Source organism: Petaurus breviceps, unplaced genomic scaffold (genome assembly GCF_028583685.1).
Source record: "Petaurus breviceps papuanus isolate PSGF00001 unplaced genomic scaffold, PetGlider_PUasm1.0 98, whole genome shotgun sequence".
NCBI classification, from domain to species: Eukaryota; Metazoa; Chordata; class Mammalia; order Diprotodontia; family Petauridae; genus Petaurus; species Petaurus breviceps.
In genome coordinates, this window is record NW_027187460.1 from 4,415,033 (window position 1) to 4,438,838 (window position 23,806).

The 23,806-nt window shown below is 47.6% G+C and overlaps 1 protein-coding gene across 1 annotated transcript in view; it reads right to left on the reverse strand.

The window, feature by feature from the left end:
• The window catches only part of PTP4A3 (protein tyrosine phosphatase 4A3), a 153,029-nt gene that overhangs the window by 19,786 nt on the left and 109,437 nt on the right, over positions 1-23,806 (reverse strand). Inside the window, exons 3-4 of the mRNA XM_069081357.1 lie at positions 8,257-9,358; positions 1,058-1,150 (exon numbers count right to left, since the gene is read on the reverse strand). Coding sequence (XP_068937458.1) covers positions 1,058-1,150; positions 8,257-8,361 — 198 coding nt within the window. The 5' untranslated portion in view covers positions 8,362-9,358. The remainder of the gene's footprint in view (positions 1-1,057; positions 1,151-8,256; positions 9,359-23,806) is intronic.

Consider the following 23,806-nt stretch of genomic DNA (forward strand, 5'->3'; position numbering starts at 1 on the left):
CACACACACACACACACACACACACACACACACACACACACACACAGAATGGAGTTTGTATATACCACCACCATATAACCCTCCCTCCTTCCATCTCTGCTTTGTCCTAAAGTTTCTGCTAACCTGCTATAGCTCAGTCAGTCAGTTAACAAATAATCAATCATTAAGAACTGGGTACTATGTGCCTGGACCTGTGCTAAGCACTGGAAATACAAAAAAGGTAAAAGACAGTCTCTCCCCTCAGAGAGTTCACAGTCCAAAGGGAAAGACAGGAAGCAAGTAAACGTATCAAAAGGCTATAGGATAAATTGGACATAACCAAGAGAGGCAAGACACTAAATGTAAGAGGAGTTGGGGAAGGCTTCCTGTAGAAAATGGTATTTTGTCGGTAACTTAAAGGAAGCAGGCGAGGTCAGAAATCAGAGGAAAGGAGGGGAAGGGGCCCAGGCACAGGGAACAGGCAGAGGAAATGCCCCAGGGCACCAAGAGATGGTTTGGTGTGTCCTCAGGAGATCCGGGGAGCCAGGGTCACTGGCTCCAAGAGTACACGGTTAGGTATAACTTACCATGACTGGAAAGGTAGGTGGCACTAGGTTATGAGGGGTTCTCAATGCTAAGAAGAGCATCTTGTATTGGATTCTAGAATGGACAGGAAGCCCCTCGAATTTACTGGGCAGGAGGGTGCCCAGCTCCAAACCAAACTACAATTGGTGAATAGTGGATGCCTCCTCCCAGCCCCGGAGCCCAGTGGAGAGAGCCCCGGAGGTGAGGACCAGCTCAGCAGATGTCCTGCTGTATCACTGTGAGCAAGTCACTGTCTGTTCCCCACCCCACGATCTGTTCCTCTCTAAAATCAGGGAAGGGGCTGCATTAAACGACCTCTAGGGTCCCTCCCAACTCTAACATTCTGTGTTCTAAAGTTCCTTGCAGCTTGACATTCCAAGTTCTAAGAGATGTCTAATTCTCTGCCCCTAGTCCCAAGCCCACCCATCCTACCTTCGGTCACCCTGCCCCAGCAGATCAGAGAAACGGCCAGAGTTCAGATGCCCCTGCTCACCATGACAGTGATACCATCCTTCTCCAATGGGGTCTTGTCATAGGTCACCTCGCATACCCGAACCACAGTGGTGGCCCCATACTTCTTTAGATCCTGCAGTAGAAGAAGAGGAATGTCACTGAAGAGAGGGGACCAAAAATACAACTCCCAGACTGCAGCCCACGCAATCCTACAGCTCTATCCCTTTTCATAGAAATAGACATAGGGAGCCAATTCCTACAGGACTTAACCTGAAGGATCCTTGAAAAACAGGGAAGAAATAATGTTAACAATAATATTAACAACAAATAATACCTACCAGATTATAGCACTTTACTCACAAAATCCCTCACAAGGTGAAAGGCAGCTAGGTGGCAAAGTGGATAGAGCACTGGGCCTAGTCAGAAAGACTCTCCTTCTTGAGATCAAATACAGCCCCAGATACTTAGTAGCTGTGTGACCCTGGGCAAGTCACTTAACCTTGTTTGCCTCAGTTTCCTCATCAGTAAAATAAACTAGAGAAAGAAATGGCAAACCACTCCCTCCAGCATCTTTGCCAAGAAAACCCCAAATGGGGTCATGAAGAGTCAGGTATGAGTGAAAAATAAACAACCCATATCATGTTATCTCATCTAATCCTCAGAATGACTCTATGCTGTAGGCGCTACTATCATCAACATCTTACAGGAAACTGAGGCTGAGAGAGGATGACTTCTGTCCAAAGTCACACAGCCAAATAAGCCTCTGAGACAGGATCCAAACTCAGGTCTTCCTGACTCCATTTCCTTTACCTGCTGTACCACCCAACTGCCTCTAAGAAGATAATAATCCCAGACTCTGACCCAGGATTCCCAGGAGGTTCTAATGACTGAGAAGTCTGTCCCAAGAGCCCTAGTGGCCCTTCACCCCAAGAGTGAAGGTTCTAGAGGGTGCCACCAAGCCTGAGGAAATCTCTTCTCAAATCTATGCCTACTCACCCTTGATATTAATAATAATCTCAAACTCTGAAAACTAACCAACACCTGAGGTTGAGCGCCTGACCACCCTGGCTACAGTGTGAGGCCTGCCCCTGGTCCCAGCCCAAACTGGAATCTCCCAGGCCCTTCAAAACAGAGGGCCAAAGGGTCACCCAAGACCTGGGCAAATCGTTCTAGGTGGTTCAGGGCAGCCCCTCTCTGTCACTGTGCAGCCAGGGCATCTGAGGTCTGGACTGTATAGAAAAACACAGATAATTCTGTCCTTGAAAACTTGTGGGTGTAATAGAGATGCTTAAGACATGGGCCTCTCAGGCACTATTGAGAGAGGCAGAGAATTTTCTGAAAGCCAGAGATTCTCCCCAGGGAAGTGCCTTTAGTCCTGTCCCTCCTCAGGGCCCCCAGATATGGGAGGCCTTCGAGCTGCTCGGGTAAAAACCTGGCAGCAGGCACTGCTGGCACTGGACTGAGCCAGCCCCCGTGGCCCTCTGCCCAGGGCCTCAGGATTAGACACTCTGATGTATGCACAGATTCCTGGAGCATGAAGGGACCTCGGATACCATTTAGTCTAAGCACCTAATTTTATAGATCAGATGACTAAAAACCTAGACAGAAGAGGTGACTGATCCAAGGTCACCCAGCACATCAGTGACAAGACTCTAGATTAAAATTCCCAACTGCCAGGCCAAGGTTCTTAATATTCCCCAACACTACAGCCATCATCTCTGTCTCCCTCCTAGGGCCCCATGCTTTTACTTCCCTTCCCAGGCAGACTCGGGGCCCCAGGCCTGGGGGAGGACACTGTGCTCAGCCCTATCTTTCATTTTCCCCCTGCTGGGAACACTGTGTAATCTCTGCTGGTATAGGGACAGGAGCAGCCAGAATGAAAGAAGCCAAGAGTGAACCTGAGAAGATGGGGAAGGATTTGTGAGGGAGGGAAGGGAAAGGCAAAGTGGATCATAAGAGCTGGGAGGGACCTAAGAGACAGGACAAGACTTAATTCCATAGATAAAAGAAAGCAAAGGATCTCAGGGGCAACACTCAAACCCAGGTCCTGGCTTTGAGGCCAGCTCTCTATCCATGGACACCCTGACTCTATACTCCTACCTGATTTTAAATCAGCTTTTAATTTTAAATTAATTTTAAATTTAAATTAGCTCTTTAAATAACGGCTCTCATTTCTTATTGCCCCTATTAAAGGGTCCAAAGCTCTTTCTTCACAAAATCCCTGTGTGGTATGTAGCATATGATTATCCCCATTTTACAGGTAAGGCTCAGGGAATTCCCTCAGGGAAATCTTAAAGTAAGATGCTTTAAATTGCAAAACCACTGTTTTCCCTAATGTTTGTGCTTGGTACACATATAACATGCTTAGCACCTAGGAAGTGCCATATATTTCCTTCCTCCTTCCTTCTTCCCTTCCTTTTTCCTTTCTCCCTCCTTCCCTACCTTTTCCCCATCTTCCCTTCCATCCCTTTCCTTCCTCTCTTCCTTCTCTCCCTTCCTTTCCTTTCTTCCTCCCTTCCTCTCTCCCCCTCCCTCCTCTACCTTTTTCTGCCCTTTCTCATTCCCTCCTTCCTCCCTTCCTCTCTCCCCCTCCCTCCTCTACCTTTTTCTGCCCTTTCTCATTCCCTCCTTCCTCCCTTCCTTTCTCCTTCCTTCTTTCCTCTCTCCCTCTCTCCCTTTTTTCTTACTTCTCTCCCTCCCACAGTCCTATCTGTCCATGCCTCTTTCACAATCATCCTTCAATCCTGGAGCCTCATTAAGACAGATGGGATACTACAGAGTCTCAGACAGAAAGATGACTCAGAGTCAGCTCTCACTAACTTTCAGTGGGACACTGTATCTATGACTCCTGGTGGGGGCAAGTGGGGTGTACGGGGGGTGGTTACTTCTTGAGGCTGGGGAGCCCTGATCAGGACTGACCCTCTCCCTCTCCAAGGACAACCTGCTCCCGCCCCCCCACTGGACACATATCTAGTAGGAAACTGTCCAGAGCCCAATTTCCCTACCCTTGAAGGGCAAGAGCAGCCATTTGAATCAAATCTACCACACCCCTGCACAAACTGCTCACAACAAGCCAGGGGGTGCAGTGGACCTAGCATCAGAAAGACTTGAGCTCAACTCCAGACTCATGATACTTCCTAGCTGTGTGACCCTGGACAAGTCACTTAACTTCTCTTTGCCTCACTTTCCTCAAATGTAAAATGGGACAATAATAGCATTTACCTCCCAGGACTGCTGTGAGGATCAAAAGATAGTATCTGTAACATGCCTAGCATAGTGCCTTGCACACAGTAGGCATTTAAATAAACAAATGCTTATTTCTTTCCAACAATAATACTAACCCCATAAGTTAGTACAAGTGACAGCAAGAGTACGGGTGATACTATTTTGCAGATGAGGAAAGTGAGCTCAGACATAGGAAGTAATTTGCCTAAGGTGAAACAGCTGATTAGTAGCAGAGCCAAGGTATGACCCTCAGTCTCTGACTGCCAGGTCCAGTATTCTTTCCATTATGCCTTGTTGCCTCTCAAACCAGCCACTTCTGGGTACAGAACCCCTTGTTCCAGCAGGAATCCACTTCAGTTCCTTTGGTTTGGGGGTGCCGGCCAGGAAGGAGAGAAGGGGAAGAAGAGTTGAACGAAGTATGGCCTCCCCTCTAGTTATAGGGAGCTCACTACCTACCGCCGACTGGAATGCTCTGATTCTTTTGTTTTTATAGGGAAGGCAGGGCAATTAGGCATAAGTGACTTGCCCAAGGTCACACAACTAAATGTTGTGTCTGAGGCCAAGTCAGGTCCTCCTGACTCCAGAGCCTGTGCTCTATTCACTGTGCTACCTAGCCGCCCCCAGAATGCTCTGATTCTTAACATTTCTTCATACTGAAAAACATTCATCCCTAAAAAATTCTGCTCCCTGGAGTACTATGTCTGTTCTTTATGCAAGACTTTCACAAAACCAAGAGAACTTAGGCTCTGAGGTATGTTCCCAGCTATAGGAATGAACCATATTCTCTTTCTCATTAGGCAGCCTTGCCTTGGAGGGCATCTGAGGAGTCAGGGCTCAGTCTTGAGCCAGGTTTAGGGTTCAGACTTTGGACAGAGGTGAGGGCTCTGGGAGAGCAGAATTACAGCTCAGGGAGTTAGTGAGATAAGGCTTTGTCAAGGGCATTCCCCCACCCCAGGAGGATCCCCATTAGCCCAGAGTCAGCCCCACCCTCTAATCTAGGTTTGCCTCCAGGTGCTGCCTTTACTAGCTTCTCTAGCCAAAGATAAGAAAAGGTCAAATTCTTTACTAGACCTCTGGAAACAGTCTTCATTCGTTGGGAAGGGGCTATAATAAGAGCATATGGCCACTCAGAGGAAATACCACCCTACCCCCCTTGCCCACCCCCAAGAATAAAAATAGCCAGATGCCCTAGTGAAATGCCATGGGCTATTTTGAGGGCCATGGGGCTTCCCCAAAGGAATGCAGGGGCCTCGGCTCAAGAATAGGGGCAGCAGTAGGGAAGAGGCATCCACTCTCCTTTCTTCTCAAAGCAAGGTCTGAAATGCAACACTGGAATGGAGAAATTCCTGGGCTGGGACAATCAGAAGGCCTGGGTTCCAATTCTGCCTCTGCAGCTCCACTGATGGCAATCTTGAGCCCATGCACTCCCTGTCTCTGGGGGTTCAGTTTCCTCTTCTATTTAATGAAATTAGACCATCTTTTAAGGTATAACAGAAGTTAGGTTAGGGGGAGTAGTGAACTTTGGGGCTTGAAGCTCACTTAGTGGCTAAATTTTAGGCTCAGTCTCAGGCAAGGGGGGTGAGGGGGTTGGCTGTGTGTCTGGGGTGAGGGCTCCATCTCTGGCACAAGGAAACAAAGGTCACTGACCAGGTCATCCAGGGATCAAGGCTGTGACCTTGGCCTCTTGGGCACCAAGTTCTAAGCAGAGACCACAATCTTTCATATGACTTGGCCAGAAGTCAGAGGGGCCATCTCAGGCTGGTGCCTCAGGGGAGGAGTGCCCACACCCAGTCTGAATACTTCCCCAGAGAGACTCAGAGGGTTGGGAGCTAGAAGGCTTGGTTTCTAATGCTGTGTAACTGGAATCCCCTTCATCTCCAAGGCTGATCGGCTAGGTAAATATCTTAAAGTTGACTCACCTGCGTCCTCAGTCTCTCTTCTATAAAACAGATCTCCTGAGAATCCCGACTCCTTCCAAAGAAGAGTCTCAAAGTAGGAAAGTAGCTCACAGTACATCTGGCCCAACTTAGTCATCACCTACACATACCCCAGACTCCACCTGAGTATCTCCAGTGATAAAGAACTCACTACTTACCAAGGGAGTCCTTACTATTCCTGCACAATTCTAATTGTTGACATCTTTTTTTTTTCTTTATGTTGAGCTGATATCTGCCTTTGAAGGGACATAAAACAAGGGGGAAGAGAACAGGCATTTAAGTGCCTACTATGCACCAGGGGGTTTACAAATGTTATCTCAATTGATCTACACAACAATCTATTTTACAATTAAGGAAACTGAGGCAAATAAACTCAGGTGACTCATCCAGGTTCACAAAGCTAGTGTCTAAGATTGGTTTTGAACTCAGGTCTTCCTAACTCCAAGCCCAGTGCTCTAGACAATGTGCTACCCAGCTGCTTCAAATCTAATCCTTCAACCACAAGGCAGCCCTTCAAAAATCTGAACAACTGCCCTCCCAAATTGTGTATTCACACAGTTGATTTTTTTAATCCAAAAAAAAGAAGACTTTGCATTTAAACCGATTAAATTTTCCTTTACTAGATTTAGATCATGGTTCTCTAACCCAATGGGATCTTCTCCAATCCTGACAGAGTATCCTGATTTAGCTCTCCTTCCTAGCTTCATGCTATCTGTAAATAGGAACAGGGAGAGGGAGGACTCTGTGTAACCCTATGTGATTCTCCACACCTCCTTTTTGCAACAGGCAGGAAACCTGAGAAAGATGGCACCAAAAGCAACAGGGACCAGGGATGCAGCTCAGCTCCCAACACAAACCCTAGGCTGGATGGCCAGGAGCGTGCACTGCAGACCAGAGTCCCCATGGAGATTTTAGCTTGATGAATCGGTCACCAGGAAGTGGAGGAGGGCTAGCTGAGGAACTAACTGACAAATTTTCCACGAGAAAGTGTCATCAAAAAAGCTGCAAGTTCTACAGGGATTTCACAGTTCGTTGCAGGTTCCACAAACACAGCTGAGCCTTGCAAACAGGGCCATGCCAGGTAATAGATTGTAGGACTTGGAGCGTCAAGGGACTTTAGAAGATGACAGACCTAGAGTTGGGAGGGACCTCAAAGGTCAGTTAGTCCAAAGAAAAGTCAATTAAAAAGGAGGAAGAGGGGAAGATCACTTGCCTATGATCACATAGTAAGTAACACAGCCAGAATCTGAACCCAGGTTTTCTGACCACCACAAGGCTCTTCCTAAAAATTGGTGGCAGTTGGTGAGTCTCAAACCTCCCCCAGATTGTGCCAGTGGGAAATGTTGGACAAAGCACTAGGCAGAGATTCTGCAAACACCACCAATCTTTGCAAAGAGCAGCTACAGCCACCAGCTAAAGACACTGTGTCCTGGGTGGAAGGAAGAAAACATGTGGGGCTCCTTTCCAGTCACATCACCCATGCGGCCAGCCTAACCCTGCAGGAACATTTGTCCATGGTAGCATGCCAAGTCAGTGACAGAGCTGGGACTCAGAGCCAGGTCTCCCGATTGCAGCATCCACATCTCTTTCCTCTGGGCCACAGAGACATGAGCGATTACCCCTACACGCTTTAAGACCCTGTGATTTCACTGGTGTGAATAGAGCTGCCACCGGCAAAAACCATAACCCCCTGATGCTATAGGATACAGTTCTGGTTTGCTCAGCCAAAATAATCATGAGCTGGTGACCAAGTGTCTGATAAGGGACCTCTCCAAACTTAGCCTTTCCAGCTTGGCAGGAACTGCAAAGATTCAGGGTTACCTCCATGTCACAATGAGATGTCAAGGAAGGACCTGAGGGCAGGTGAAGGGTTATGACGACTAAAACCCCCAGAATCCCACCATAAGAGCCCAAAGGGACCTCAGCAATCACTTCAATCGCCCTCTTCATTTTATGGATGAGCAAACTTGAGAGGTGAAGTGTTTCGCCCCAAGGACACACAGAATTTAAAATGGACTCTAGACATTCATTCTCTCCCCATGGCCCCCATATGTCCCGGCCCGCTGGAGGGATTTACCTCGATGAAGGTGTTCAAGGTGGCATTGGTAGGATTGTGAGTGATGAGGAACCGCATGTTCTTGTAGCAGACCTCGACAGGGGCTGGCCGGTTCATCCGAGCCATGGTGTCGCCTCTCGTGGCAGCAGGAAGGTAAGAAAGGGGCCAGGGAGGTTAAGAGCAGAGGAGCAAACAGGGATGGGCAGGTACAAAGGGACCAGGGTGCCCGTCAGATCCCTACCTCCACCAAAAAAAAATTAAAATAAAATAAAACACCCAGATGAGAAAAATGGAGCCCTGTGCTTTTTGAGGGTGGGGAGAAAAAAGTTAAAAAGCAACACCCCTCAAAACCAACACAAATGTTGTGCAAATGTTATCGGCTTCTGGGAACGTGTTAAGGTTGTCACAAGGGTTCTAGTCTGTTAAAAACAAAAACAAAAATCACCAAAAAGCCTCTTAAAAAAAAAAATACACCCCTCCCCCCACCCCCAAAAAAGCCCTCCTATACACGTAACAACCAGGCCAAGACTCCAGAACTTGAAGCCAAATACTTATAGGGGGTAGGATGGGGAGGGGAGGGCCCCAAGGACAAAGACCATAGATCCTGCTGTTCTGTGGGCCCCCGTCTGGGCAGTGGGATGCAGCAGCTGTATACAGCCAGGTCCGTCCAGCAGCAGGCAGAAGCTCAACCAGACTCCTTCCCTTAAGCCTTCCCTCTCCCACTCTTGGGGTGGGCAGCCAAAAGAACAGAGGGATCCAAGTTTAAAAGAAAAAAAAAAAAGAAAAAAGAAAAAACCCAAGGAACAGAAGCAACGTAAAACTGAACTCGACTGGGGAGAGAAGGCCTCTGTAGATACTGAAAAGTTCGGGGCAGTGACGGCGTCCTGGGTCACGTTACCCCATCGGGGTACGGGGAGTCCTTGGGTGCAGCGGGGGGCTCAGGCAGCAGGGACAGCCACGGGCGGACGCCGGGCGTTGGGAGCCATTCGCAGGAGCCTTGAATGGTGACAGCCGGGCACGGGCGCCTCCTCACCGGCGGGCGCGATGTTGCGCGTGGCAGTATTCAAAGCTGCTCCCCACAGGCGTCTCCATAAATTCCGGGCTGTTCAAAGGCCAGCAACTTCTGGGCAGAGAGGGAAAAATAATTTTTTTTTAAAATCCATTATTCTGACTCAACCTTGCCATCACTCCTACTATGAGATAACCAACCTGTGTAGGTGACCATGTGGACACTGAACTGTGTCTAATGCAGCAGGGATGGTGGACACTGAACCATCCTCACTCTCTTGCCAGGGAGTCTCCTAATGCCCTGAAGTACGTAACTTCGAGGTAGCTGCTAGGATTAGGACTCAGTCAGTGACTAGTGTAAGAACTCAGCAAACAGTTAACTGGCCCACAGAGGGATCAAACCAGCAACCCTGGCTTCAATACCACCATGTCTGAAACACTAAGTAACAAGGCCAAGATGCACTCACTCAGAGCCACAGCATGTCAGAGAGCTAGAGGGAATGTCAGAACACAGAACCGAGGACAGCAGAGCTATGAGACTTCAGAGACAAACAAGGCTCTAGTTCCAGGCCCTGCCACTACAAACACGCCACATGCCCTCTTTTGTTGTTCAGTTGTTTGGGTCTTGCCCGACTCTGCGATCCCATCTGGAGTTTTCTTGGCAGAGATACCCATGTGGTTTGCCATTTCTTTTTCCAGCTCATTTCACAGATGAGGTAACTGAGGCAGGTCTAAATGTCCAGGGTCCATGGCTAGTGTCTGAGGCCAGATTTGAACTCAGGTCTTCCTGACTCCAGGCCCAGCACTCTATTCACTGTGTCACATAAGTGCCCACATGTCCACTCGGGGCCTCAGTTTGTCCACCTGGGAAATGAGGCTAACAAGAGACTGTGGTACAATGAGAAAGTCCATGACTGATTTCAAAAGACCCGGTTTCCAAACCTGACTCTGTTCCTTATCACCTGGGTGACCTTGGCGAAGTTCTTTCCCTTCTCTAAGCCTCTGTTTCCTCATCAATAAAGGAAGGGGATTGGACCAGATGCTCTCTCCAAGGTCATTTCCAGTTTTAGCTCCTAGGATCCTATGATCCCTGCTCACCCCGCCTCCCTCCCTACCTTACAGGGATCTCTTGTAAAGAGCAAATGACATAATGGTGTTTTGGAACATACTGCCGCTGGCAGACCGTTGTCTCTGCTTCATTATGACCAGGGAGCAGTGATATTTCCACCGCCATGAGGAAGGAGGTCATGGGGTGACCTATGCCCCGAAGCCACCAGAGCCCAGGAAGGCCCCGGCTGGGGTTTCTTAGCCACACTTTCCGGTGTTACAGAGTCGGCTGACCCAGGAAGGTCAGGGTAGAACAGCCAAGAAGGAAGGATATGACGCTGTGGGGCAGCTGTCAGAAACACCTTCCCACATCCCCCCCCACCCCCAAAAAAGATAAGGGGCAGGCTATTGCCAGATTCTCTCAGTTCTGGCCTACCGCCCAATGTGGGGCTCACAGATCACCCGAGATGGAAGCAGTCTTAGTGTCAAGGGTCCCCACCCCCACACAGGCACTGGGGAAATTCCCCGTACCTCTTCCCAGGCCAGCAGCACACCAGTCTCCCCTTCTGAGCTGAGAAAAGAGAAACAGTAGTTGTGGGCAAGGAAACAGCTGCAAAGACCTAACTGCTGTGTGTGTGTGTTCGTGTTCTCTATGTGTGTTGCATGCAGGGGAGTGGAGGGGAGGCTGTATGGACATGGGCATGTTTGTTTTGAGCTGCCTCCTGGACATATTTCTATACACGGGGCAGGGGGAACACCACATGTACGTAGCTGACTGTACGTGAGAGTGCTTCTGTGTGTTTCTGTGCCTCTATGTGTATATACACGTATGATTTTGTATGTCAGCATTTCTATTTGTCTTGGTTTGCTTACATGCACCAGAGGAACAACGTGGGGATGACTATTCGTATGTGTGTGGCTGAGGGGGGTATCGGTGTGTGGATCCTACACATGTGTACATGTGGGTGCTGGTGCCTATGTTTATAGGTCTACACACATATGAGTGCATGCTGGGACAGGTGGGCACATGAGTATACCGTGTCTATACTGTGTGGCCAGAGTTGCTCAGATGTTGTCTCCTCCGTTAGACTGGGAGTTCCTTAAGAGCAGGAAATGTGGCATTGTTTTTTGTACCCCCCCCCAATGCTTTGGCACAGTTCCTGGCACACAGTAGGTGCTTAATGCTTATTGATAGTGTATATGTAGGTATAAGTAGGTAACCAACTCAGTGGGAGAGAAAGTGTGGATGTGTGTCTAAAATGGCAAATATGGAGGCATACAGAGGAACGTGCGTGTGCGTGTGTGTGTGTGAGAAAATGTCAGTCACTCCTCAATAGCCTACACATCTTTGTCTCAACCCTGTTGCCTCCCCTGCTAAAAGACAGAGGAACAGGCAGCAAAAAAGGAGAGAGAAAGGCAGGATCCCAGGGCTTAGTGGGTCTTCTTAGGAGGGACTTCCAGGCCCAAGTCCAACTCCCCCAACAATGCCTGAGCACTGGGCCTGAGCAACAGAAACTTGCTTCTCTTCAGGAAGGGGAGGCCAGGTCCTGATGCATGGGCACAGGGAGACTATATCTCACCAAGCAAAGAGCATGAAAAGGCAGGTCACTGATTGCATTACAAGTCCTAATTATCAACTCTTTCTGACCTCCTTGGCATCCAAGAGACATCAAACATTCATGAAAGCTTCCTTCTGTCCTTGTATGCCCATTGTCCAGCATGGTACCAGGCACCTAGATGGCTCTTAATAAATGTTTGTTGTATTGTACTCCTGGGGCAGTTGGGTGGCACACAGTACCAGGCCTGAAGTCAGGAAGACTGCCTCAGATACGTGACCCTGGGCAAGTCTCTTCACCCTGTTTGCCTCAGTTTCCTCATCTGTAAAATGAGCTGGAGAAGGAATTGACAAACCACTCCAGTATCTTTGCCAAGAAAACCCCAAATGGAGTCATGACGAGTCGGACACAACTGAAACAAAAGAACAACAAAAAAAAACAAAGTAAGCTCCTAGAATTATATGAAACAGCATGGTATGGAAAGAACATAAGTCTGGGAACGTAGGAAATCTGCGTTCAAGTCCGTTCCTTACTAATGATTGTACGTGACCTTAGGCACGTCCCTTCCTCTCTTGGGGTCTCAATTCATTTCTCTGTAAAAGAGGTCTGAACTAACCAAATGAATAAATGAATTAAAAAACATTTATTCAATGCTTACTATGTATTGAGCACTGTGCAGAATGCCAAAAATGCAAATACAAAAGCAAGGACAGTTCCTGCCTTCAAGGAAACTACATTCCAATGTCAGAAGCACACAGAGACAATATAACAGCTCACACAGAGAGAACTTTTTAAGATCTGCAAAGCCCTTCAGATAGGTTATCTAATTAAAGTCTCACACCAGCCCTGGGAGGTAGGCTATGGATGAGAAAACTGAGATTCAGACAAGTTACATGTCTTGCCCAGGGTTTCCCAGCTAGAGAATGTCTGAGACAGAATTCAGAGTGCTTTCCTGCTTCCACCATGTCCAGAGCCATGCACTGTGCCACCTGCAAGTGATGGCCAAGGAAGGACCATTTGGTCCAAAAAGTTCCTGGGAGGATTACTGGGTATAAAGGAGGACCGTCCCATCCAAGAACAGTGGCAGAGTTGGTATGATCATGGCCCATAATTCCAGAACTGAAGAGCTAGGGGAGGTGAAGAAAAATGTACAACTGATGAAGTAAGGTAATTGACTAAAAGGTTAAAAAGGAGAATAAAGGGAAGCATGACGGGGGCTTTCCTGAAACAACAAGTGGAAGAATAAGCAGCAACATTAAGGAGTCGGGGAACCCCTAGGGTGGCAGCTCCTCCAGGACACGCATCTCTACCTATTCTGACAGTCTAGGACTATCCATGGTCTCCGATCTCTCTCCACTTACCAGAGAACTTCAGAGCTTAAAGGGACCTTAAAGCTAGCTCCACCTTTCATTTTACACAAGAGAAACCTAGGCCTAGAAGAGGTCAAATGGCAGACCTAAGGTCACCAACCAGTTAACAGAAATATCTGAACCCAGGTCTTCAAACTCTAAAGTTCAGGGCTCTTTCCACTACTTCCCATAAGCCACTTTTTTTCTTTTTTGGAGGGCAGAGCAGTTGAGTTTAAAGGACTTGCCCAAGGTCACACGGCTAGTAAATGTTAAGTGTCTGAGTTCACATTTGAACTCAGGTCCTCCTAACTCCAGAGCCGGTGCTCTATTCACTGTACCCCTCATAAGCCACTTTTAAGAGCAGTGTTTTCAAGTTCTAAATCTGGGGTCTGCAGACTCCCCAAGAGTTACAAGAAACCTGTCAATGGAATAAGGGGATTATCTGGCAAGTAGCTATACTATTTTATTGAAATAATCCACAAACTCCAAAATGATCAATCAATGAAGTTACAAAATTGCATGTGTATGCTTGGGAGAAGTAAACCTAATTAATCTCTTTAATCTATTTCTTACACACACATGGTAAGCTCTAAAAACGATGCCCTTTCATATTGAAGAAGGTATATGAAAACATTTGCTGAAAAGTCAGTGAGTACAGGACCTGAAAATGGTTTGGGAAGCCTGGCCTCAGAATAACAGAGCTTTAGAACGACAGCCCAGGGACCGGGAATAATATCCCTGAAGTCACATTACAAGTCCACAGCAAAGCAGCTGGGATCAGTGACTCCCAGAGCCCTTCACACCCAAGCCACAAAGCTCTTTCCACTAAAACAAGTGGCCTCTCAGTAACAGCATGATCCACAGGGGCAGTTAATTCTCAGACCTCTCCCCACCTGGAGCTGGGGCAAAAGGGAGGAGAAGCAGGGAAGTGGAAAGAAAAGGAAGGGAGCAAACCTACTTCTAGTAATCAGAGTAAAGATGAAGGTGTGATAGGGGGTGGAAAAAACTTAGAGACAGGTTAGACCATGGGGTAAAGAGAATTGCCCCAGGCCCAAAGAGAAAAGGCTGGGAGAAGAAAATAGAAAACAGTGGTAGGAACAAGAGAAGAAAGTGTGACTATCAAAGCCAGGAACTTTTCATCCTTAGCTCAGAGGATCCAATCTCAGTGCCAACAACCACGAGGGTCTGAGGCAGACAGTGATTATTCCTGAGCCCACAGCTAATCTCCAAAGCATTACTAGCTCTTTCAAACACAACTCCACCTCTACTAGCTCTTTCAAACACAACTCCACCTCGTACAATCCCTAGTGAAGGTCCCTTCCTTAGATATCCACACATTTACATACCCCCATAAACACCCTCCTTACACACACATACACATACATCTCTAGCTACACAAAGATGCAAATATATAAAATCCCCACACGTACTTCCTCCAGCAAGGAGCAATCACTTCCCCAAGATACACCCTTCCCACCACACACACAGACACAAATTCCCCTCTGACATACATTTTAACACAAGAACACATAAACACCTTGGACATATACACATCCTCTCCTGCAACACACTAACTCAAAATCTCTAAAAAGACCTTCTCCCTCCTCCCCACTCCACACCTAGATAAACCACCCTCAAACAGGAGTCTCTCTTCAACAAATACCCTCCCCTATTACATTTTCACCTAGAACACACATATCTGCACACATTCAGACAAGAACACTCAAATACATCCCCCACACACATGCAAAATAAACACACCTCCGCCAACATATATTCCCATAGATACACATGGAAATACCAACTCTCTTCAAGTCACATACTTCCACATGACCCTCACATATACCCCTCCTTTGCCACTCACACACCCTTCCACACCTCTTTACTCCGGAAATGAGAAAGAAAGCACACACACAAACACACACGATGGCCCCCAAACTTCAGCCAAACATGCAGCTGAAAGCAACAGGTCTCCCCATCCCTCCACCCAGCTCCCACAGGTGCTAGAGGCCAACAAACACCGTTCTGCCGCCAGAAAGACTGCTTCTTCCTGAGAGTAAGTGAGAATCATGCATTCCTGTTCCTACAGCCTTTAGAAAACCTACTTCCAAACCCATGCGGGCACCAACAGACTCAGACTCACCCACACACTAGTGGGTTCAGATGTGCGGGGGCATGCACACCAACACATGCTCGAAAAGACCAGCCCACGGGGAACCCTGACTCCCTGGCAGTCTCTACAACAAAGTACTCCCAGCTTTGCACTCACATTCCCCAGGCAGTGCCTCCAGGAACACACACATACACTGAACCCCCAGACGCGCCAATGGTACCCCCCCCCGAAAGGAAAAGCTTAAAGCACCATAAAAATTGGTGTTATTATATGCACAACGCATACCTGTCCAGAGGGAATCAGGTAACCTCAGAGCTCAAATGTACCCAAAGGGCCGGGTCCAACAATGTATTCTGCTTGAAGCCGTCCAGAGATGGGGAACTCACTACCACAAGCGCCCATGGAGCCTAGGCCACTGTGCACTAGCTCTCAGTGTTTGAAGTTCCTCTAAATATTGAGTGCAAAGCTGCAACTTCCACATGTTCTCAAGCACAGCCGAGAGCACAATGACACCCACATGTGTGTATGCAAGCGCGCGCACACGGACACGCGCGCACACACACACACTCACACACACTCACACACACAGACCCGGCACAGGAAGCTTCCCCAAAACAAAGAAGCCATCCCCCAGCCTTCCCCACCCCCCTTCCAGGAAAGTAAAGCCCGGGGCCAGGCCTGGAGAAAGGCGTTTTTCACAAGCCACCCAAATGTGCCCAGGGCTTGGTGTCCCCCAGCGCAGCTCCCTCCCATGTGCTCCCGCGGGGTCCAAGGGCAGCTGGGGGGGAAGGGATAGGGGGGAAGGGGGCTCACCTCTGAGTCACCAACGGGGCGCCGGCCAGGGGAAGGGAGCGCAGCAGAGCAGAGCTGAGCAGAGCTGGGCAGAGGGGAGCGATCAGGGCTCCTCCGAGGGGCTGAGCCGCGCTGCCGGGCGCTGCGCAGCGATGCGCTGCTCGGGGCTGAGCTGGGCTGGGCAGCGCTGCGCTGCGCCGCGGCGCGACGCGCCGGCCGGGCTGGGCTGGGCGGTGTGGGGCTGCACGGTGAGTGTGTGACCTTAATACGGCCGCCGGGAACCAGTCTGGGGCTGCCCTGCTGGGCACATGACGCTGACAAGCCAGCGAGCGAGCAAGCGAATGAGCGAACACACACACACATACACACTCACCTCTCCAGCTCACGGGGCCCCTTAGGCATTTCCCAGGCCGGCCCGGTGGGGAGGGGCCAACGGGGCCAGGATCAGGGAAGGGGGAGGGCCCTCGGAGGCAGGGAACTGGGCTGGGGCCAGAGCAGAGCTGGGACTGGGGGCGGGGAGAGGCGGGGAGCGAGGGAGGAGAGCGGCGGAGAGAGGGAAAGAAGGAGGGGGGTAGAAGGGGAGAGGGGGAGGCAAGGAGAATGAGTGGAGAGGAGAGAAGGAGAAAGACAAGAGGTGGGTAAAGGTAGAGAGAAAAGAGTGAGGGGAAACTGCAGAATGAGGGTGAGAGAAAAGAAAGGATGGGAATAGGAACCAAAATGAAAAGAGAAAAGGAAGGGAGAGGAGAGAAGAGACACTCGACCTAGAAAGGGCATACCTATAAGGAAAATTCACTTGAAGGCCCTCTCTCACATCAGCTCTGGACAGTACAAGGTTTAATTATACCCTTTTGGTATAGATTTCATATATTTCAAGGGGGAAGGGGCCTGAGAGACCATCTAGCTAAAACCCCTCTTTTTACAGAGAAATGAAGCTAACCCTCAGGGAAGGGAAGTGGGTTGGCAAAAGTTTGCAAAGCCGGTAAGTGTCAGAACTCAGTGGAGGTCTTAGTTTGAAGCCAACCCTTCTTCCTTTACCAAACCTAAGGTATGAGAGAGAAAAAAAGGAAGAGAAGAAAGGAGGCTACAAGATGAACAAGGAAAGGGAAAGAACTGGGGTGAGGCAAGAATAGAGAGAGGTCACAGTGGGGTTGAAGGAAACAAATGAGGGGGAAATGGGGGTGGAGAACTCCCAGACAGATCAAAAGCTGACTGGGCTCCGTGTTTGTGTGTGTGTGTGTGTGAGAGAGAGAGAGAGAGAGACAGAGAGAATATGAATGAGAATGACAGTCCAAGGGTCCTCTTCCTGTACACTACCAAGTGACGGCCCTGTTTCAGAGATTGGGCCTAGCCCTGGATTCGATCTCTGACTGGGATGCCCTGGGGTTATCTAGAGAAACCTCAATCCCACAGAGTTTAAAAGGATGGGTCCAGGCTTTTCTTTCCAGTCCAAAAGCTCCAGGAAATCAGGGTTCCAGGTCTACCCCATCTCTTCCAGACCCACAGAGGGCGCATGTATATGACAGTCTTGCACATCCTACAATTTCTGAAAGGTTTTGGAAAATCTGAAGATTTAAGAGATTGGTCTTCCTAGTCATCACAAATACTGTGCCTTCTATCCCATTATGCCACAAAGTCTGGAATGAAAGCTAGGGAGCAGTGGGGGCAGAATAATAATGACAGAAATTCTATGAAGACCCCAGCTCCCATCTGTATAATACCTGACATATTTTCAAAACATTCCCCTATGTTGTTTCATATATTGTTACCAACACAATTGTATTCATTCATCCGACAGACATTTTAGAGTGCTTACCATGTGCTTCATTCTGTGGGAGCTAGAGATAACAGTTCAGATAGTATAAAATAACCAGCCTTCAAGGAAATGACCATCTAGTATAAGATACAAACACATCTAAAAATAATAAATGATACTATATGTTGGAGAGGTACAAAATGAAGTGGTACAAAAGCCTAAAGGTAAGCCTATAGCTTTGGTGTGCACTGGCTACACTGGTCACTCCTCTGGGTCTCCGTTTCCTTGCCTCTTATAATGGGTTAATAATCTAGTGCTGTTTCTTCCTTGAGAAACAACCCAGTGTAGAGGACAGACAATAGGTAATGGTGGTAATAATAATAAGAGCCACAACAACAACAATAACTAGCACTTATAGATATATATATATGGATGTATACATATATATGTGTGTATATATACACATACATGCATATGTATGTATATACTTATCTTTAAGGGCTGCAATCCACATTCAAATACAGCCTCTGACACTTCCTAGCGGTGTGACCCTGGGCAAGTCATTTAACCCTGTTTGCCTCAGTTTCCTCATCTGTAAAATGAACTGGAGAAAGAAATGGCAAACTACTCCAGTATCTTTGCCAAGAAAATCCCAAATAGGGTCACGAACAGTCAGGCAAAACTGAAATGACTGAACCACACCAACATAGCTCTTTAAGATTTGGCAAAACACTTTACTTAGGTTATTTCACTTGATCCTCACAACAACTTGTATGAGAAAAGAGTGATTGTTATCTCCAATTTACAGATGAGGAAACTGAGGCTGAGAGAGGCTAAGGGACTTGCCTAAGGTCACACAAGTACATAAACATCTGAGGAGGGATTTGAACTTGGGTCTTCGGGACTCCCAAGTGCATCACTCGAGACTCTACCAGCTAGCTGTAGCTACTCTGCAACACCCCCAACTACAAGTCATTCAGCCCCCAAGGACTGAGCAAACCATACCACTTCTGGCCACCTTGATTGTTATCAAGTTTTGCTTTTTAATTTTTTCTCATATCAATGGGGCAATCTGCCATTTTGCAACTCCCACCTTCGGCTCCTAACTCTGCCTTCTAGGGTGAAAAGGAATCCGTTAATCCCTCTTCCACATGTCAGCTCTTCAAACACAAGCCCTCCTCAGATAGTTATCTTGGCATGGAGGTGACCCTGGGTTCCTGAAGACTATGGCCAATGGAACACAAACCCTAACTCTCTACTGGATATGAAACATTCCTGTTTTCTCATCCATGAAATTGAAATCATAATTCTACTACCTAAGCTTAAGAAAAACACTTTAGAAATCTGAAAGGAGAACAGACATGTAAATAATTATTATCAACATGCTAGAGAGCTTGGCCATGGACTACAAGCACCAGCCTAAATAAGGGTAAAAGGCCTGTCCCCAAAAGGTTGGCCACTAGGTGTTAAATGTTCCTGACCCAGGAAGCTGCCCAGGCAATGAAGGCCTAAGGGGGGAAGGGGGGGGGGGAGGTGAATACCCACATTCATGAAACCACAGATGTTTGGGAGCTGTGAAGAAGTGGTAAGAATCCAAGGCCTCCAAGTGCTACCTCTCCAGATGGGAACACCTTCCCCTGCCCCCTGACCCTCTCAAAATAGACCTTTAAGCCTATAAGTAAACTGAAACCCGAGGAGGGTTAAGCTCCAGAGCTTTGTTTATTCCCCCTGCCCTCCCTTAGCTGTCTCCTCCTCCTTCCCAGACAGAGCACTCTCTGGGTAGTCACCCCTCCACCCCCACCAAGACCGTTACCCTGGAATGCACCTTCCTGAAATCCCCAAGCAGCCATGCCCTGGCGGCCCCCTAAAAGGCTCCCTATGGTTGGAAGGGCCCATAGGGCCCAGAAAACCCTTCCCCAGGAGAATTGGGTCTCCTCAGCAATGCTAGAAATAAATCCTCCCTCACCTCTCTGCAGGACAATTCTCTCTCAATAAATACTCCTCTGGTTCCTCTTGAGGGAATGAAGTACAAGTGAGAAACAAACAATCCTCAATCTCCCAACTTGTTCTGGGACTTCAGAGAAAGATAAAAGCAGATTTGGAAGGAAGGAAGAAAGGGAGGGAAGGAGAAAAGGAAGGAAAGATGGGAGAAAGGAGGAGGGAAGGAAAAGAAAGAAGGAAGAGGGAATAGAAGGAGGAAAGGAAGGAGGGAGGGAGGAAGAAAGTTGGGGAAACATGCCCTTAGCTTTGCCAGTTCCTGATCCCATTAGCCCTTGTTTTCATTTCGGCTCAGCACTTAAGTAGCTTGGTCTTTCTCTCCTGCTCCAACAGAAACTTCAAAAAGTTTTTCCTCTAAAGCAGGAAGGGGTTCTTAAACTGTTTTGTGTGTGTCTGGGACCCCTTTGGTGTCTGCTGAAGTCTATAAATCTCTTCTCAGAACAATGTTTTGGGTTTGGTTTTTGGGGGTTTTTTGGCTCTTTGGAGAGGGGAAGGTAGGGCAGTTGGGGTTAAGTGACTTGCCCAAGGTCACACAGCTAGTAAGTGTTAAGTGTCTGAGGCCGGATTTGAACTCAGGTCCTCCTGACTCCAGAGTCAGTGCTCTATTCACTGTGCCACCTAGCCGCCCTAAGAATAATGTTTTTAAGTGCATATAATAAAATATGTCAGATGACAAGAGAAACCAATTATATTGAAATAATTTTTTTTTAATTTAAAACACACATTGAGAGACCCCAGGATGAGAACTGCTACCCTGGGGTGACTCGGTGGCACAGTGAATAGAGCACTGGCCCTAGAGTCAGGAGGACCTGAGTTCAAATCTGATCTCAGACACTAAACACTAGCCATGTGACCTTGGGAAAGTCACTTAACCCCAACTGCCCTGCCTTCGCCCCTCCAAAAAGAAAAAAAAAAGAACTGCTACCCCTAGAGTGGGCTTTGTTTGTGGTGGAGAAGAGGGCAAAAAGGGAGCTTCAAGCTCCCTTTCTGCTTAGTCCCTGTAGCAGCAAGCACCCCAGCGTCCCCAGGGTGGCTGCTCACACAGGTTCTTGGATCTGCTTTGTTAAAGGAAAGCAACTCAAAATGGGTTAACAAGCTTACTTTAATCAGTCAGACATATATCGTTTACCTAGTTCAGGGGGAAAAGGTCAGCACCCCGAACCTCAAAGTATACAGGCAGAATTATCAAGACAGAAACAGATCAAGTAGACAGATATCCAAACTGTCCAACCATTACATCCATAACAAATCAGCATCTGGGTTTTTCAAAGCCAGGGGACTCTCAACAACGGCTTCCCAGAATTCAGATCAAATCACAGAACATTTCTCAAAGTGAGTCCCCAAAACAAAGCTACACATCAGGGCTTATATAGCCTTCTCCTGGCTCAGAGAATGTAACAACCTTATTGACTCACTGGCCAATCAAGAAGTATCTACTGAAAAACAAGCCTCCCTCCCCAGGCTTCAGGTGCATTTTAGCCTAGGGGCAGGGAAGATCTTCCAAATTTGCATTCCCATTACAGTCCCATCCTTTCTCCAGCCACAGAAAATCACTGAAACTCACAGTTGGCAAGGTCCTCTAGAGACATCTAGTCTGACCTATACTTAAATGGGGCTCCCTTCTATAACAGACCTAACAAGTGATTATCTAGTCTTCCTTTGAGGACCTCTAGTACAGAAGAACCCATGACCTCCTGAGGTAACCTAGTCCACTCTTAGAAAGTTCCTCCTTGTAACTGGGCTTAAATCTTCTTCTCTGCAGCTCTGCTGCTCCTGGGTACAAGCAGAACAAGAATGTTGTCTTTGGAACCCAAGGTCTTGGACCTGAGTCCCCATCTGCTATTTATCAACAGGGCAAATCACTCCACTAGGCCTCAGTTTCCTCACCTGTAAAACGAAAAGTCCGTTCTGGCACTAAATCTACAATCCTATCTATGACCTCTCCCCATCCCCCTTTTATGCAGGAACCCTCCAAGTACTTAAAAATGGCTGGTCTAAAGGTTAAACATTCTTAATTCTGCCTATCACTCTTTCTATAACACAATTTCAAGGCTCCAGTTAATCAATGTATTTCCTAAAATGTGGTGCCCAGAACTGCATAATACTGATCATGGCAGAATACAATATGAATATCACTTCTCTCCCTATGGACATTTCATGAGGCCAAAACACTGTTAAGGAAGCTGAAACTCTTACTAGCTCTCAGCTGTTGGGTCACTCAATTGACTCATATTAAAAATGTGGTTCACCAAGATCCCCAGGTCTGTGGCTGATAAACTGTCATCTCCATGGGCCTGCCTCATCTTGCTTTTGCGATGTTGATTCTCTGAATCTCAGGGCAGTCTAGGTCTTAATGTTACAGCAATCAAGAACGTAGAGATGATCCAGCCAAACCCCCTCATTTGACTGATAAGGCCACTGAGGCTCAGAGAAGGGAAGGGAAAGGACTACTCCACAGTCACAGTCACTATTAGCAGGGCTAGGATTCAAATCTAGGTTTTGTGACTCAAACATCCTTTCCATTAGACCATGCTGCTTCCTTAGTTCAAATTCTTAGAGTCCCTATGTCTCATAGAAGTCAGTTTCTGAAGGCTATTTAAGTTCTCAGAAGGACAGTATCTCAACAGTCCACAGTATCTTTTAGGGTGGTGGTTCTCAAACTTTTTGACCTCAGAGCCCCTTTAAACTCTTAAAAATTGAGGACCCTCCCCCAGAGAGCTTTTATGTGGGTTATAGCTACCGTGTTTCCCCGATAATAAGACCTATCCCGAAAATAAGCCCTCCCTTTACTGTGTAAGATTCCTCTAAAATAAGCCCTTCCCCGAAAATAAGCCCTATTGAGATTGCTACTGTAGTGAAGGTGATCCCCTGTGCTACACGCTACATTACGGTACCCTCTGTATGCACCGTCCCCCCCCCCCCGGTGAAACGCATGCCACACTCCGAGATGCATCCAATCAGAGCTGCAGCAGTGAGCGCGTCATCCTGTTCTTCCCCAGTGATTTGCTTATTGAATAAAGGTACATTTTTTTGTTCACATTTACCTGTTCATTAAAATTGCTGTCAATGTTCATTGAAATAAGCCCTCCCCTGAAAATAAGCCCTCCCCTGAAAATAAGCCCTCTGGTGTTTTTCTGTCCAAAAAAATAATAAGACAGTGTCTTATTATTGGGGAAACAGTATGAATATTTACTTTTTTAGAAATTAAAACCAATGATGATGAAGAAGGAAGAGGAGGAGGAGGAGAGAGAGCGGAATGGAGGGGGAGATGAGGAAGAGGGAGAGAAAGAAGAAGGAGAAAAATATAGTTTTGACCTCCTATTTCCCTGAAAGGGTCTATGGGATGCCCCAGGGATCTACAGACCACACTTGAAAACTACTGTTCTAGAGCATCTCAGCATGGGAAGGAAGATCAGGGAACATCTAGTCTAACCCAAACCTCAACAGGAACCCCCTCCCCCACCACATTCCCTAAAAGCATCTACTTCAGGCTACACCTGAAGAGCCCCTAAGTTGGAAAAATGTTCTATTTCCCAAGGCTGCCTACTTTTGGATGTCTCTAGTTCAGCCAAAATATGCTCTCTGTAACTTCGACTCATTGTTCCTGGTAGCCAGGGAGGGCTTTCTGGAAGAAGCAGAAACCTGAGTGGAACCTGGAAGAATCAGTGGGCTGTGGAGCGGTAGAAAAAAGAACAATATTCCAGACTGGAGAAGGGATTAGAGAGGATGAGAGAATCAAGACAGCTTCAAGAAAGGTGCCAAGTCCAAGATGAACCTGACAAGTGAGAAGAATTGCAAAAGGCTAAGATAACAAAGTAATCCCATGAGTGACTCCCAGGGGAGGCACTGATATCCTGGAAAGCTATGAGTGAAGTCAAAGGCAGGGGCCTTCACATGGCCTACTAGGAAGGCTTCTTAGTGAAGATTGGATATCCACATCAGGACTTAATTACTT